At 39.6% G+C, this 14,544-nt stretch overlaps 1 protein-coding gene across 1 annotated transcript in view; it reads right to left on the bottom strand.

The window, feature by feature from the left end:
* Positions 1–14,544, bottom strand: part of EGF (epidermal growth factor) — a 107,248-nt gene that overhangs the window by 65,456 nt on the left and 27,248 nt on the right. Inside the window, 4 exon segments of the mRNA XM_055587566.1 lie at positions 341–452; positions 1,512–1,645; positions 13,266–13,331; positions 13,334–13,467. Coding sequence (XP_055443541.1) covers positions 341–452; positions 1,512–1,645; positions 13,266–13,331; positions 13,334–13,467 — 446 coding nt within the window.

The following is a 14,544-nucleotide window of genomic DNA, read 5'->3' as shown; positions in this document are numbered from 1 at the left end:
ATCAACTACTTAAAAATATTTTTAGGATAACTTGAAAACAGTTTTTTAGATGTAAGAGTGTACTATGATTATATTTTTATATGCTTATCTTTTAGCTGTATATAATGAAATATAATAAAATAGATAAACAGTAAAATATATAAGTACATGCTTAATGGAGGTTTTGATTTAACAGGTCTTGGGTAGCATCTGGTCACTTATGTTTTTAAAAAACAAACCAAGATAAAACTCCAAGTTAATTCTGATATATACTATTGATCAAGGGCCACCAACCCAGACCATAGACATATTATAAACCCTGAAAATGGAGGGAATAAAGCAGTTAACACTTGTGACTTACGGTGACACCATTTCCCATCAGGAAGCAGAACATATCCCTCAGGGCATGTGCAGTAATAGGATCCAGGGATATTTTCACAGTCATCTGTGTAGCCATGATTCCGAAAAGCATACTTACCTATACTCATCTACACCGTGGCAACAGCAAAACAGTCAGAAGGTAATTTTTGGAAATAAATTGTAGTATCATTAATATGTCAGCAATAAGTAGGGTATCTCACACCTCTGCCTGCTATAACTGACTGCAGCAAGACAGTTTTTGCTACTCTGACAAGGGGTGAAAGAAAGTTCAATTATCCCAAAAGCCACCATTTAAACTGTCACAGTTTATTCTTTCAAATATAGATTTTCATATCAAAATTACTCTTGGGATAAAGTAGCACTATTTCCCCTGAAAAGATATAGCCATTTAAGGAAGGACCGTGGAAAGTTCTTGACAAGGACAAGACATCCCACGCTCTGCTCTTCAGCCTTCTCAATGCTAACAGGGGCCCTTTACCTGAATGTGGGAACATTCCCCAGCAGTTTTACTCTGGCTGAAACCCAGCCTTCCAGATCATCATTCTACGCGATGGCTCTCATCTACTGGTCCCATGTAAGCAGGGGGCCACAATTAACAGGCAGAACCCAGGTTTACCTAAAGTCTCATCCCAACTAATTCCACTGAATTCTTTTTGTCAGTACTTCACTGGCCCTCCCAGGAGAAGGGACACAGCATTTCTCCCTAGGTTCATTACATTGAGTCTGGAGTCTCAAAACAGGAAAAGCCTAATATAACTAGCCCTGGCACAGTCTCTCAAGATTCTGAACAAACGGTTACATGACGAGATGTGGGAATCACATACTCTTTGAGGATCTCTTATGAGAGCTAAAAAACTTGACAATACTGACATTTTGCACACCATCAAACCAAACCCACGGAGCTCCATGGAGTCCACTCAGAGAATTCCTGCCTTATATTCATCTCTGAGTAGCCTCTGAAAGTATTTAATCTAGGAACAGAAGATATAAAGGACAGCTGAAAGTGCTACAAAGACTTTAAAATTGGGGGGAAAAATAACATTCCTTTTCTGGGGGGAAAATATGAGGAAATTTGAATTTGGTTTCACACTGAGGCTCTTGATGACCCATGGAAGACCAGCCACTGGCTAAGCTGAGCTGAGCTTGCTCACCAGATTACCTTCACAGTTCTTTCCATCTTGGCTTAAAGTGTATCCCTCTGCACACGTGCACACTTGGGACTTAGGCTATTGCTCACACATATTGCCGCTGCAGTTACCTTTCTTCAGTTTGCAGAGTTTCTGATCTAAAAGAGAAGACAGTTAATTTGGTGCAGAGGTGTGTTTTGACAGGGATGCTACATGATCCCTGCCTGTTTCTTAAGAACTCCAATCTTCCTGCGACATCAGCAGGAGTATTGTTTCACAGTAGTGGCACTGCTCTAGGGTCAAACCATAGCCCAGATTACTCAGCATTCCAAAGCCCATTGATTTCTCTAATTGTACTCCTCCTACAGTAGCTCTCAGGATGAACAAAGTGTGTATGTTAGTAGATCAGGCGTGTCCGGCTCTGTGCGACCCCCTGGACTGTAGCCCGCCAGGCTGCTCTGTCCATGAGATTCTCCAGGCAAGAATAATGGAGTGGGTTGCCATGCCCTTCTCGGGGGGATCTTCCTTACCCAAGGACTGAACCCGGGTCTCCTGCATTGCAGACAGATTCTTTACTGTCTGAGCAAACAGGGAAGTCCTAGTTCTCAGGTTAGGACATACAATTAAATGGAAATGTCATTCTTTGGGTTATAAACACTAAGTACAACTTAATAGCTTTATCTTTTTGACCTGCTTTTATGAAAATATGTATTTATTTTAAAAAACAAGACACAAATGTTTTTTGTTTTTCTGATGCTGTTTCTTGTTGAAAATGCTGAAAATGAAGTATGTTTAAGAAGCAAAAAAGGTACAAAATTAAGAACACATTTTCTTAAGTATAATATTTACAGGTCAGATCTATATATTTATCTATTTTTAGGGTCATTATGTAAAGAACAGCATCTTTCAGACAATATATTCCATTGCCATATGTCGTATCCTCAAATTTCTGAGTTTATTGCTGCCAGCATTCCTTGTTTCATAAAATAGCCAGAGTGAGTGGTAAAATCTGCTCAGTGAGGTAGGTGCTTGGGTTAAATTAGCCAAACACACTGAACAACAAATGGCCAACTTGGTACCTTTGGTTATCGGAGTCCTAGGCTAAACTGGCAACACATATATCTCTATTCACAATTTGCTCCTCATTTTTTTTTCTGCCAATTTTAATGACTTTATGAAATACTATGGGACAAGCCTGAGTTTGAGGGCAGCTCTCAAGGTGCATTTTGGAGGCCAGAGCCCTGGCAATAGGAGACGGCAGGGGAAGAGGATTGGGGCCATGGACCAGGAGTCCTGGCATAACTGAGATCAGTGACAGCCTGAGAAATGTGAGGAGCCAAGGACCTACGAAAAACACCACTGAAAACCCAGCCTTCTGTGAAAGAAACAAGCACAAGCAACCAGTCAGTGAGAGCCTAAGCACGGAGTGTGTGAGGGGCCTAAGCTGTCCTCCATGAAGGTTTGTTTCCCTGGTCTCTGTTCACCTATTAGTACCTAGAATGATGGCACCTAACTCTGACTCTGCCCCTTTCCTTCTACTTCAAGTTACTAAACACATTCCTTGACCAACAAACCATCACACGTGCATACGTCACTAAGCTGTGTCCGACTCCTTGCAACCACGTGGACTGTAGCCTGCCAGGCTCCTCTGTCCATGGGATTCTTCAGGCAAGAATACTGGAGTGGGTTGTCATTTCCTTCTCCAGAGGATCTTGCCAACCTGTGGCTGGAGCTCAGGTCTCCTGCATTGACAGGCAGGTTCTTTACCCCTGAGCCACTTGAGAAGCCCAAAGCATCACACGTTGAAAACATAGTCTTGTCCCCTTGAAAATGTTTCTAATGTACATTGAGGTCGTGTGGGGGGCATGTCACCTTCTAGAGATTCTGACCTGATAAATGAAGGGAAAGGCTCATCTTCACCAGAATCTAGAACAACTCTGATGGTAGGAGTCTTCACAGCACATTTTAAGAAACGCTGGCCTAATTCGCTAAGGGAACACCCCACTTTCACCTAAATTACTGACACCTCCTTTTAGCTAATCTGTGTTATTTCTCTGGTTAAACTTGTTTACTCAGATCTCTTGATAGAGTTAAATGCACAATATTTCTGATTGTTTAATACTACTGCAATACTACCAAGTCAGGTAAGATTTACATGGAATAGTTTTGGATATTGATTCCAAAATTTTTGTTTCTTGTCCACAGTTTTTATGCCAATTACACATTTAGTTACATTGTTCATGTTCCTACATGCTTCACATATCAATATTTTAATTAAGAAAATTAAGAACCAAATGACCCGTTTTTAAAGTAAGTGATTAAAGTTAGAAACTCAAAGACGTATTGGAGACAAAATGTACCTACTTAAAGTTCTAAAAAAGAGCATGTGATTGTCTTAACTGTACTTTTTATAATATTTACAAGTGAAAATCAACAAAAATCCAGCAAGGTCTGATTCAGCCTTTTAACAGCACCAAAGTGCTACCACTTTCTTGAGGTAACAAAAAATTGAGGGATCATGCTTCCTATAAATATCTTTTATAAAAATCTTTCCAAACCAAGCATGATAGATGACCACTGCACTTAAGAGTTGGGAAAACTGAGTTCTGTCTCAGTTCTGCTTTTATATAAAATCACTTTATCTTTTTGACTCCAGTTTCCATGAAATAAAAGTGTTGAAGTAGATAGCCCCTGAAATCTCTCACTGAAAAAAACATTATGGTTCTATACAGAATCAGATGTTTGTTGTAAATTCCTCTAAGTTTATATCTTTAAAGATTCTCAAACCTTAATTACTGCTTATAAATGTTAAGGGATATTCAAACTGACTTATGAGGAAAACAGTGAGTGTCTAGGGTACAGGAAATTGCTCTTTCATCTATATCCATTGTTATTTATCACTTTTCTTCTTGTACTTTTCTATTACCTCTTACTTGCTCTTCTGTGTGTTCTTATCATTAACATTGCCATTATCATCACAATTATATATGTATATGTATGTGCATATATGTATCTCTTTTTCATTAGTCAATAAGCTTTTGAAGATATGGCACGTATCCCATTCACATTTATAGTCCAAGTAGCATCTAACCTGGTGCCTTTTACCACACAGGGGTGCTACAAACATCTGGAATACATGCACAAAAATCTGTTCTAGTGAAACCTGCAACTTAACTCCCTTCCTTGGTTTTTCCTTGAATATCCAGTCAACCTCAGAGTTAGAACTCAAACAGATGGTCAGTACTTTTTACTGTACCACAATGCTGATGGTTTTACTGATACTTATTAACAATATACAATATTATTCAATGGTGAACGGACAAGAAAAGCAATCACTATTGTACTCTGAATGGTTGTGCTAATGATGTGACCCGAATTCAGACACTCAACACCTAAAAGCCATTTTAGGAAGTGGCAAAACAGAGGATTGAGAGCTGTATTTTGCTTAATCTCCTTAATCTTCTGCTGTGCTTTAGCCTCAAATTAGGTTGAAGCCAGCACTCAGAATGCTGCTGCTGACCTCAGATAACACCCCTTCCAGAGCTCAGCAAGTGCAGCCTGATTACCTTTGAGATCAAATTAAAGCTCCTTAATCATGGAATTTAATGTCCACCCCCAACTGCGCCTTCAATAACTATCCAGCACACCCTCATGAGCTTTGCTACAGCCAAGCAAACTATAGATTTTTACCTTGGGCCAGTTTTGAAACAACACATGTGGGATTCCCGAGCCTGCTTCTTTCCACTGATCACACCTTTTTCTCAACCTCAAATTCAGTGTCAGATTCACGTCATCAACAAAGCCTTTCAGTCTCTTCCATTTGAAACCATTCAGTTGAGTCATTCTTGTAACTAAATATTTAGCAGCCCCAATGGTTATAAAATTTGAATAATGTTTTATAAAGCATTTATATTATCACATGTATATTTTCATAACAAGCCCTTTAGCTGTGTAGAGCAATTATTGTCTTCATTTTATAGATTATGAAATAGTATCTTAAGGATCACATATAGATAATAAGGGGTAGGACTGGGACTCAAATTCCAGTCTTCAGTGATACATCCCATCTCTTTAATACAGATAACATGTGTGTATGTACATGTATGTATGTATACTTATGTGTGTGTATATAGAACAATGGGTTTTATAGAAAAACACATTTATATTAGTGATATTATATATCAATATATACCATTTACTGATATATATCAGTTATTAACATATTAACAGATGTTATACTATATTGTTATATAATATGTAAATTATATGTACATAGTATATTTTTCTATAAATGTCCATGATTTTTGTTTTATTTATTTATTGTCTATTTCATTAGTGAGTTTCCTGAATCAATGGTTCACTCACCTTGCTCAAAAAACCTCCCAAACAGTATAATATAGGAGTTCTTTGTTAATAGAAAAGAAAGAGGAAGAAACAACAAAAGTTATTCTATGCTATTACAATTCCTAATTATAGTAGAAAATCACTTAGCCAGAATTTAGCTACTTGGTATCATTATCCATCTAAACCTAAGAATCAGAAAGTAAACAAATCAACAGCCTCTGAGCAGTTAAAAAATGAATGCCTCTCACTCACAGAAGAGCCTTAACTAAAGGCCCACTCAGTCTTTGTGTATTTAGACCTGTTTCTGAGGAGCTTGGCCCGCCCACAACATGATGATGGTGTGCAGCGCTCCACCCATCTCCTCGCTGCCACCCCTCACTCCTCTCCACCCAAGGCAGGGTGGCTACCTGATTCCAGAGTTCTTTCTTGCTGAGCCCAGACACAGCCTCGGCCCAGCACTGCAGACCACTAAGGGTTAGTTACTGGTCACTTTTCCCACCACTAGATGCCTCATGTCATGACTCTTCTTGAAGAAAGATGGCATAATTTAGAGTGTGAAAATGATAACTGCAATGAATAAAAACATGTCAAATTTTTTTACATCCTTGAATTTATAAAGATGCTTTACAAAAAAAAATAAAAAGGTCACCTCTGGAGGATACACTAACCCTTTATTCTGAAAACAGATAAAGTAAGGGAAAGATTAAATCAAGCATTTAATTTACCTTTTTTAATAAAAGATGCTCCTCAGGGAAATCATATACCTGATTGGAAAAGTTCTTCAACTAATAAAGCAGTAATAGAATTAGAATGTCATTACTTCAACCTTCTAATGAAAAAATGGCTCTAGACAATGATAATCAATAGCTTGTAAAGCGATTATATGAAAGGCTGAGAGGAAACTCTACAACGGACTGACCAGGTTGGTAACACCTAAATCCCTGACCTATCTTTGAGCATCACAAGAAGAATGGAGACCCAGCCACCACATGCCCTCTGGCCTGGTCACTAGCAGCACCCCTTGCTACCTGCAGTACCACTTATAGAGTACTCTCGCAAAAAATCTGAATCTGATCAGGCTTCTAGGCCAAAACTGCCGGTTTATACACAATCATGCTAAATGATACCATGGGATAGAATCAGCAAAGTCCAGAATGTGGGGAATTCTGAGGGACAAGATCTGGATTCCTCAACAAACAAATGGCAGGGAAAGCCTCAGAGAATAAACAGAGGCCACAGCGAGGCATATGGAAACCACCAAGAAGAGACAATGGCAAGAAAGATAGAAAAATGATAGAGAGCTAACCCTGTGTACGAGACAGCAAAAGAGACACTGATGTATAGAACAGTCTTATGGACTCTGTGAGAGAGGGAGAGGGTGGGAAGATTTGGGAGAATGGCATTGAAACATGTAAAATATCATGTATGAAACAAGTTGCCAGCCCAGGTTCGATGCACGATACTGGATGCTTGGGGCTGGTGCACTGGGACGACCCAGAGGGATAGAATGGGGAGGGAGGAGGGAGGAGGGTTCAGGATGGGGAATACATGTATACCTGTGGTGGATTCATTTTGATATTTGGCAAAACTAATACAATTATGTAAAGTTTAAAAACAAAATAAAATTAAATTTAAAAAAAAAGATACCATAGCATTTCAAAAAAAAATAAATAAATAAAGTATTTAAAAGGCATTTCAAATGGCAGCCGTTTGGTGTCAGGGCAAACTTGCATTGAAAAAACCCAGCTTTGCCACAAATCAGTCCTATTCTTGCCCCAGTGGTGTGTAATCTTTGCAAATCTGATCCTTATCATTAAGAAAATATCTATAACTATCTATAAATGTTAGGAAGCTATAGAAATCCATAATTTGCTAAGATTTCTAGAAGAAATAACAGATTTGGGTACTCAAATTGATCATTTAGACTATATGAAAGCAGAGAATATAAGTGTAGGTGAGGACATGGAGAAACTGGAAACCCCGTGCTGCGTCAGCGGGAATGTAAAATGATGCAGCCTCTCTGGAAAGCGGTGTCATGTGCCTTCAGAAAACTGAAAACAGGATTTCCATGTGATCCAATAATTCACCACTGACTATACGTTCATAAGAATTAAAAGCAGGGTCTCCAAAAGAAATTTGTATACCCACATTTTTAACAGCATTATTCGCAATAGCTAAAAGGTGAAAGAAACCCAATTATTCATCAATGGATAAATGGGTAAGTAAAATGGAAGATATACATGCAATGGGGTATTTTTCAGCTTAAAAAGGAAAAAAAATTCTAACACATGCTACAAAACAGATGCATCTTAAGGACATTGTGCTGAGTAAAATAAACTAGTCACAAAAAGAGAAATACTGCATGATTACACTTATAGGAGGTACTTAGAGTAGGAGTCAAAATCCTTGAAACAGAACAATAGAATGGTGGGAGCCAGGGACTGAGGAGAGGCAGAAATGGGGAGCTGTTATTTAATGGGTGGAGAGTTTCAGTTTTACAAGATGATAACATTTACAGAGATGAATGGTGGTGATGGTTGCATACACACACACACACACACCATAAATGAACTTAATGCCACTGAACTGTACACTAAAAATGGTTAAGATGAGGGATTTCCCTTGGACCCAGTGGTTAAGACTCTGTACTTCCACTGTAGACGACATGGGTTCAATCCCTGGTTAGGGAACCAAGATCCTGCATGCCACATGGCACAGTAAAAAAAAAAAAAAAAAAAAAAAACCTAAGATGATAAATTTTATATGTATTTTACCACAATTTTTACATTTCAGAAAAACTACATGAAAAAAATACTTATATATCTAGGATGATTCTTTTCTAGAAGTTTCACAAAACCCCCAAGGTTTTATAGTAGAAACCCTAGCAATGACATAATCGAAATGAATCAGAGTTGCACCTGGACAGCTTTAGCTACACTAGCTACTTTCATAAACAGGTACATTTTTAGGCAGAAGCAAGTCTCCTCTCAGAATTAATGACATTCAGCAATATTTCTGTGCATGAAATGAATGTAAAGTATTTTAAATAGTGTTGATGACAGATGTCCTATATTTTCTAAAGAATGTGCTCTTGAAATTCTCTTATGAATTTTAAACTGGAAACATTTTAAAGAATTACAGAAGAATGCAGAATTATTTGCACCTTTTACAAAAGAACATCTGTGAGCAGCAAAACTATAGTTGTAAATTCCCCAAATGTTGAACTTGAAATAATGTCATTAACATTATATACAAAGTTCCCACACTGGCTCTGAGATTCATATAAAATCTGCCTTTCATATTTGTGCATTCCACATCTGCAGAGTCAACCAACCATGGATTGAAAATATTCTTTAAAAAAATTCTATAAAGTTTCAAAAAGCAAAATTTGAATTTGCCGTGCACCTGCGATGGTTTGCATAGTATTTACATTGCATTTACAGCTATTTACATTGTATTACGAATGATAAGTAATCTTGAGATAATTTAAAGTATAAGGATGTTAGGTAATATGCAAGTACTATTCTGTTTTATATAAGGGACTATTGCAGCCTTGGATTTAATATAGGCAAGAATCCTGGAACAAACCTCCATGGGTACTGAGGGATGGCTGTAATTGTACAGCTGTCGGGGCAGCCACAAGAGCACTGTTGCCTCATAGGTTTAATCATGACAACAAAAACGTGAGATCAAGTCAGTCTCTTTTCAGAGAGCCAGAGAAGAAAGAGAGAGACTCTGTGTTATGTGTGTGAGAGAGAGAGAGAGATTGATTCCTGAGTTCCTGAATAGAAAACATTTTTAAAAGAAAAAATAAGATTTGGGTCCCATTGATCCGTGCAAACTGAAGCTTTTAACCACAAGCATGCCATGGATAGACAAGAATATGCCAAATTACAGATTTTCCCAAAACAAGTTAGGCAAATCTAAGATATGAAATTATAGACAATAGCGAGGGTAAAGTTGAAGAGGCAGCATGGTGTCAGTCTGCCTGGGTTCAAACCCCAGGTCTACCCCAGTGTGACCTTAAACAAGCATTTGTCACATTGCGGAACCTCAGCTTTTAACCTATAAAATGGTACTAATAATCACATGATTTGTAGGGTGGTTAAGATTAAATATATTAGAGAACCATTGGAGACAGAAAACTATGAAGTGTTGCTTTTTAGAAATGACTATGAAAGCTTTTATCACTGCTATACCCTTAAGAGCCTAAGCTCTACGCTTTTTGAAATTTTAGGGAGAGTGAGCCTATAATTTCAAGATAGCTTAAATAGCAAAATTTGAGCCATGTCTTCCAAGTACCATTCTTCATAAATCTATTTAGAATCAAGCTTAAAAATCACAACCAGCAAATCATTTTCATAGCCTATATGGCAACTGAACACTCTTCTATTTAATTTTTCAGCACTGCTTTATTATAAGACATAGCTTGCAAAAAATAATAAGCTATTTGTATTGTAAGCTGAAAAGAATGAGACTCATAGAGTAGATCTGCAGCAATCTCTTCTGAGGATGGCATGAAAAATAGACGTTTCAACTGTGCCTTTAGATTCACAATCAGGTTGATGGAAACAAATAGCCCCAGATCATTCAGCTTAAAACCTAGATAAAGAAACAAACAATCGGCCAACCAGAGGTATAGAATTGGTATAGAATGTAAAGACTCAAGAGACAGTTTTCTATACCAGGTTAACCTGGACATTAATGCACATTAATGAAGTCTCCTTTATGTACAGTTGGGAAGGTCCCCTGGAGGAGTAAATGGCAACCCACTCCAGTATTTTTGCCTAGAGAATCCCATGGACAGAGGAGCCTGGCGGGCTACAGTCAATGGGGTCGCAAAAAGTCGAACACTGAGCGACTAATACTAAGATTAAATGAGATAAATGAGATAACATGGCCCAGAGCAGATCATTCTGCACCCATTCTATAGTCATGACTACTACTATTATTTCTAAGAGCACTACAACCTGTGCCATTTTTCTATTTTATCTCCTATTCAGCAGTCTATGTGATCCCCAAATCTATTATTCCTAGCCCAGATCTTTTTCCCTGAAACCTAGACCAATTAACTAAGGAATTAAAAAAAAAAAAAGTCTCTGAAGCACAAGAGAGTCTAAAAGATTGAAAAAGACTCTCACTAGAGCTTCCCTAGTGGCTCAGACGGTTAAGAATCTTACTGCAATGAGGGAGACCTGGGTTTGAACCCTCCAGGGAAGATCCCCTGGAGGAGGGCATGGCAACCCACTCCAGTATTCTTGCCTGGAGAATCCCATGGACAGAGGAGCCTGGCAGGCTATACAGTCCATGAAGTCGCAAAGAGTCAGACACGACTGAGTGACTAAAGCACAGCACAGAGCTGAGCTGCAAAGATCTATTGCAGGGAAATTGATTTAAAACACTGGGATTCATTCATAGTAAACAAAAGGGAGCAGCCAACTGAAGACTATCTGGCCAAGGGTGGGGGTAGGGCTTATAACATGTAAGGAAGGCAGCATGAACTCAGATATTAAATATCTTTAGAACTTGTTCCTTGTGGTATTATTTAGGGGAGAAGGTGTCAGAGAGTGTTTTTTTAATTCTTTTTTTTTTCCTACTGCTGCTGCTAAGTCGCTTCAGTCGTGTCCGACTCTGTGCGACCCCATAGACGGCAGCCCACCAGGCTCCCCCGTCCCTGGGATTCCCCAGGCAAGAACACTGGAGTGGGTTGCCATTGCCTTCTCCATTGTGTGAAAGTGAAAGTGTTTATTAAATGTCCTCTAGGCACTGGAAATACAATGAAGAGTTGTATTCTCTGTCCTCACAGGAGGAAGCTGAGGAAGTCAGACAATTACAGCAAACCATGATAAGTGCTCTGTGATGGGAAATCTGCTATTTTCTGAAAAAAGCTACTGAGGCTCCAGTGAGCTGGTCAGGGAAGAGGTTCCTGAAAGAGATATTGGAGCTATTAACATTTCTTAGAGGACGAAGAGTAAGTCACTGCTGTGAATTAGAAAGAGTGTTCCCAGGGAGTTCCCTGGTACCCTGAAAGAAAGTGAAAGAAATTGTTCATTGCTCAGCCATGTCCAACTCTTTGTGACCCCATGGATTATAGCCTCCCAGGCTCTCTCTCCATGGGATTTCCCAGGCAAGAACACTGTAATGGGTTGCCATTTCCTACTCCAGGGGATCTTCCTGACCCAGGGATTGAACCTAGGTCTCCTGCACTGCAGGCGGATTCTTTACCATCTGAACCACCAGGGAATAGTGATTTGGATTCATGGCTTTCACTGTCTCAGCCTGGATTCAATCCCTGGTCAAGAAATGGAGATCCTGCAAGCTGTGCAGCCAAAAAAAAAAAAAAGGAGAAACCATGTTCCCAATCATGCTGAAAGGCTGGAGGAGAGAGCAAGCGTGCCTCCTAGGGTAAGAGAAAAATCAAAACTTTGAGGATGGCTGCAGCCCTGACTATAATGAACAGTAAGAGAGGAAAACTGAGAAACAAAGAGGGGTCCTGTGAACCAGTTCAATAAAAAAGAGACTGGGTTTTATTACTGGCAATTGAGAGTGTTTTAACCCAGGAATGACAAGATGGGGTTCTCCTTTTTGAAGCGTGATGCCCCCTGCAGCATGGCAGAGGGAGTCAGGGACACTAATGAAGTGGGCCCCAGGGATGGAGAGCTGCTGAGAGGGGCACAAGCCGGTAGGTGGTAGAATTGCTAGGCGTTGGAGAGTGATCTCACAGGGATGGATCTATGCCTGGGGATATGGAGAGAAAATGCCACTCACTGAGGCCTACACCTGGAGGTCTTCAACCAGACACTGAGGGAAAAGAGCTGGGCAGAAGGGAAGGGAAAGTGAGTGAGTCAGTCATTCCTTCTGTGCCAGAGGCACTTGCAAGAAATCCAAGTAGAAATGCTCAGAAGGCAAATAAACGTGGGCCTTGAGAGGCAAAGGTGAGCTGAGCCTGAATATGTACATCCACTGTGCCCCCTTGCTTGGCATGTCTGAGCAACTACATGAAGCATTGTGTTAAAGTCCAGTGAGGGGAGGGGGAAAGAATGTTAAATCAGATTGGCCAAATATTGATAGGCCTGGTTACATGTTAAATTACAATCTAACTGCAAAGGAGAGCTTTTGAAGGAATTTAAGTAGAGGAGTTAACCCATCAGATTTATCACTTATAAGCAAGAGGAGAAAATGAAAAGATTAAGTGGCTGCTCCAACAAGGCCAGACAAGACAAGCTGGCTGGTTGGACTACGGTGCTGGCAGTGGAAGAGAGAAGTGGACATTTGAGATATATTAGAATGCAGCATGGAAAGGATTTGGCAGTAGGCTGAAAATTGGGGTGAGGTAGTGGAAGAAATCAGGGATGACTCCTAAATGTCTGTCTTGAGTAAGTGGAGAAGTGGGGACTACGTGCCGGACCTTGTTTGAGGTCAAAGATGACTCACCAGATGCCCAAGCATCACCCTCTGCCTTGGGCTGTACGAGTGGACGGACCACTTTAATTCCACTGGGGGCACAAATAACGAGTTGAGGGTGATTTTAACCATATCCTTCCCTGTGTGCTTGTTAGCTATCCAAATTGTCTTCTTTTTCCATGTTGAATAGAAGATACAATCTCCAAAGAAGGACGCTGCAAGCAGATTGTGCCTAAAACAACAGGAGAAAAGCATAAGGAATGGCAGAATATTTCTTCTTGGATGTATTAAAGTTTCACTTCAACTTATGGTCTGAATTTTAATCACCTACATTTTTAATCGTTTCTCATTAATGGTTAGAAACAAACATTAAGTTTAAATTTGTATTTATGTAGCCATAATCTGAATTAATAAGATATATTTTTAGCTTCAGATCCATTATCTCATTTTTTCTTTTTCTTTTTTTTTTTTTTTGCTACTCAGCATGTAATTGTGGTGAAAATAAAATATAGAAGAAAACAGACACAGGAAAAGAGTGGATTACTGGTTTCATCACTTTCACATGCCAAATTTCTGCTCTTGCTAAAGGCAGCTAGATTAGTTGCTGGCAAGACAGGAAATCAAATGAAACATAGATGTTTTACAAACCACAGGACATAACAATTAAAAAAAAACTAACCAGCATGTGAAAACTATAAGCCAAACACTCTTCAGTTCAGTTCAGTCGCTCAGTCGTGTCCGACTCTTTGTGACCCCATGAGTCGCAGCACGCCAGGCCTTCCTGTCCATCACCAACTCCCGGAGTTCACCCAAACTCACGTCCATCGAGTTGGTGATGCCATCCAGCCATCTCATCCTCTGTCGTCCCCTTCTCCTCCTGCCCCCAATCCCTCCCAGCATCAGAGTCTTTTTCAATGAGTCAACTCTTCGCATGAGATGGCCAAAGTACTGGAGTTTCAGCTTTAGCATCATTCCTTCCAAAGAAATCCCAGGGCTGATCTCCTTCAGAAGGGACTGGTTGCATCTCCTTGCAGTCCAAGGGACTCTCAAGAGTCTTCTCCAACACCACACTTCAAAAGCATCAATTCTTCAGCACTCAGCCTTCTTCACAGTCCAACTCTCACATCCATACATCACCACAGGAAAAACCATAGCCTTGACTAGATGAACCTTTGTTGGCAAAGTAATGTCTCTGCTTTTGAATATGCTATTTAGGTTGGTCATAACTTTCCTTCCAAGGAGCAAGAGTCTTTTAATTTCATGGCTGCAGTCACGATCTGCACTGATTTTGGAGCCCAGAAAAATAAAG

The sequence above is a fragment of the Bubalus kerabau genome, chromosome 7 (genome assembly GCF_029407905.1).
Source record: "Bubalus kerabau isolate K-KA32 ecotype Philippines breed swamp buffalo chromosome 7, PCC_UOA_SB_1v2, whole genome shotgun sequence".
Taxonomy (NCBI): Eukaryota; Metazoa; Chordata; class Mammalia; order Artiodactyla; family Bovidae; genus Bubalus; species Bubalus kerabau.
Note: the sequence above shows the minus strand (reverse complement) of the source record. Positions and strands in the feature narration are given on the sequence as shown.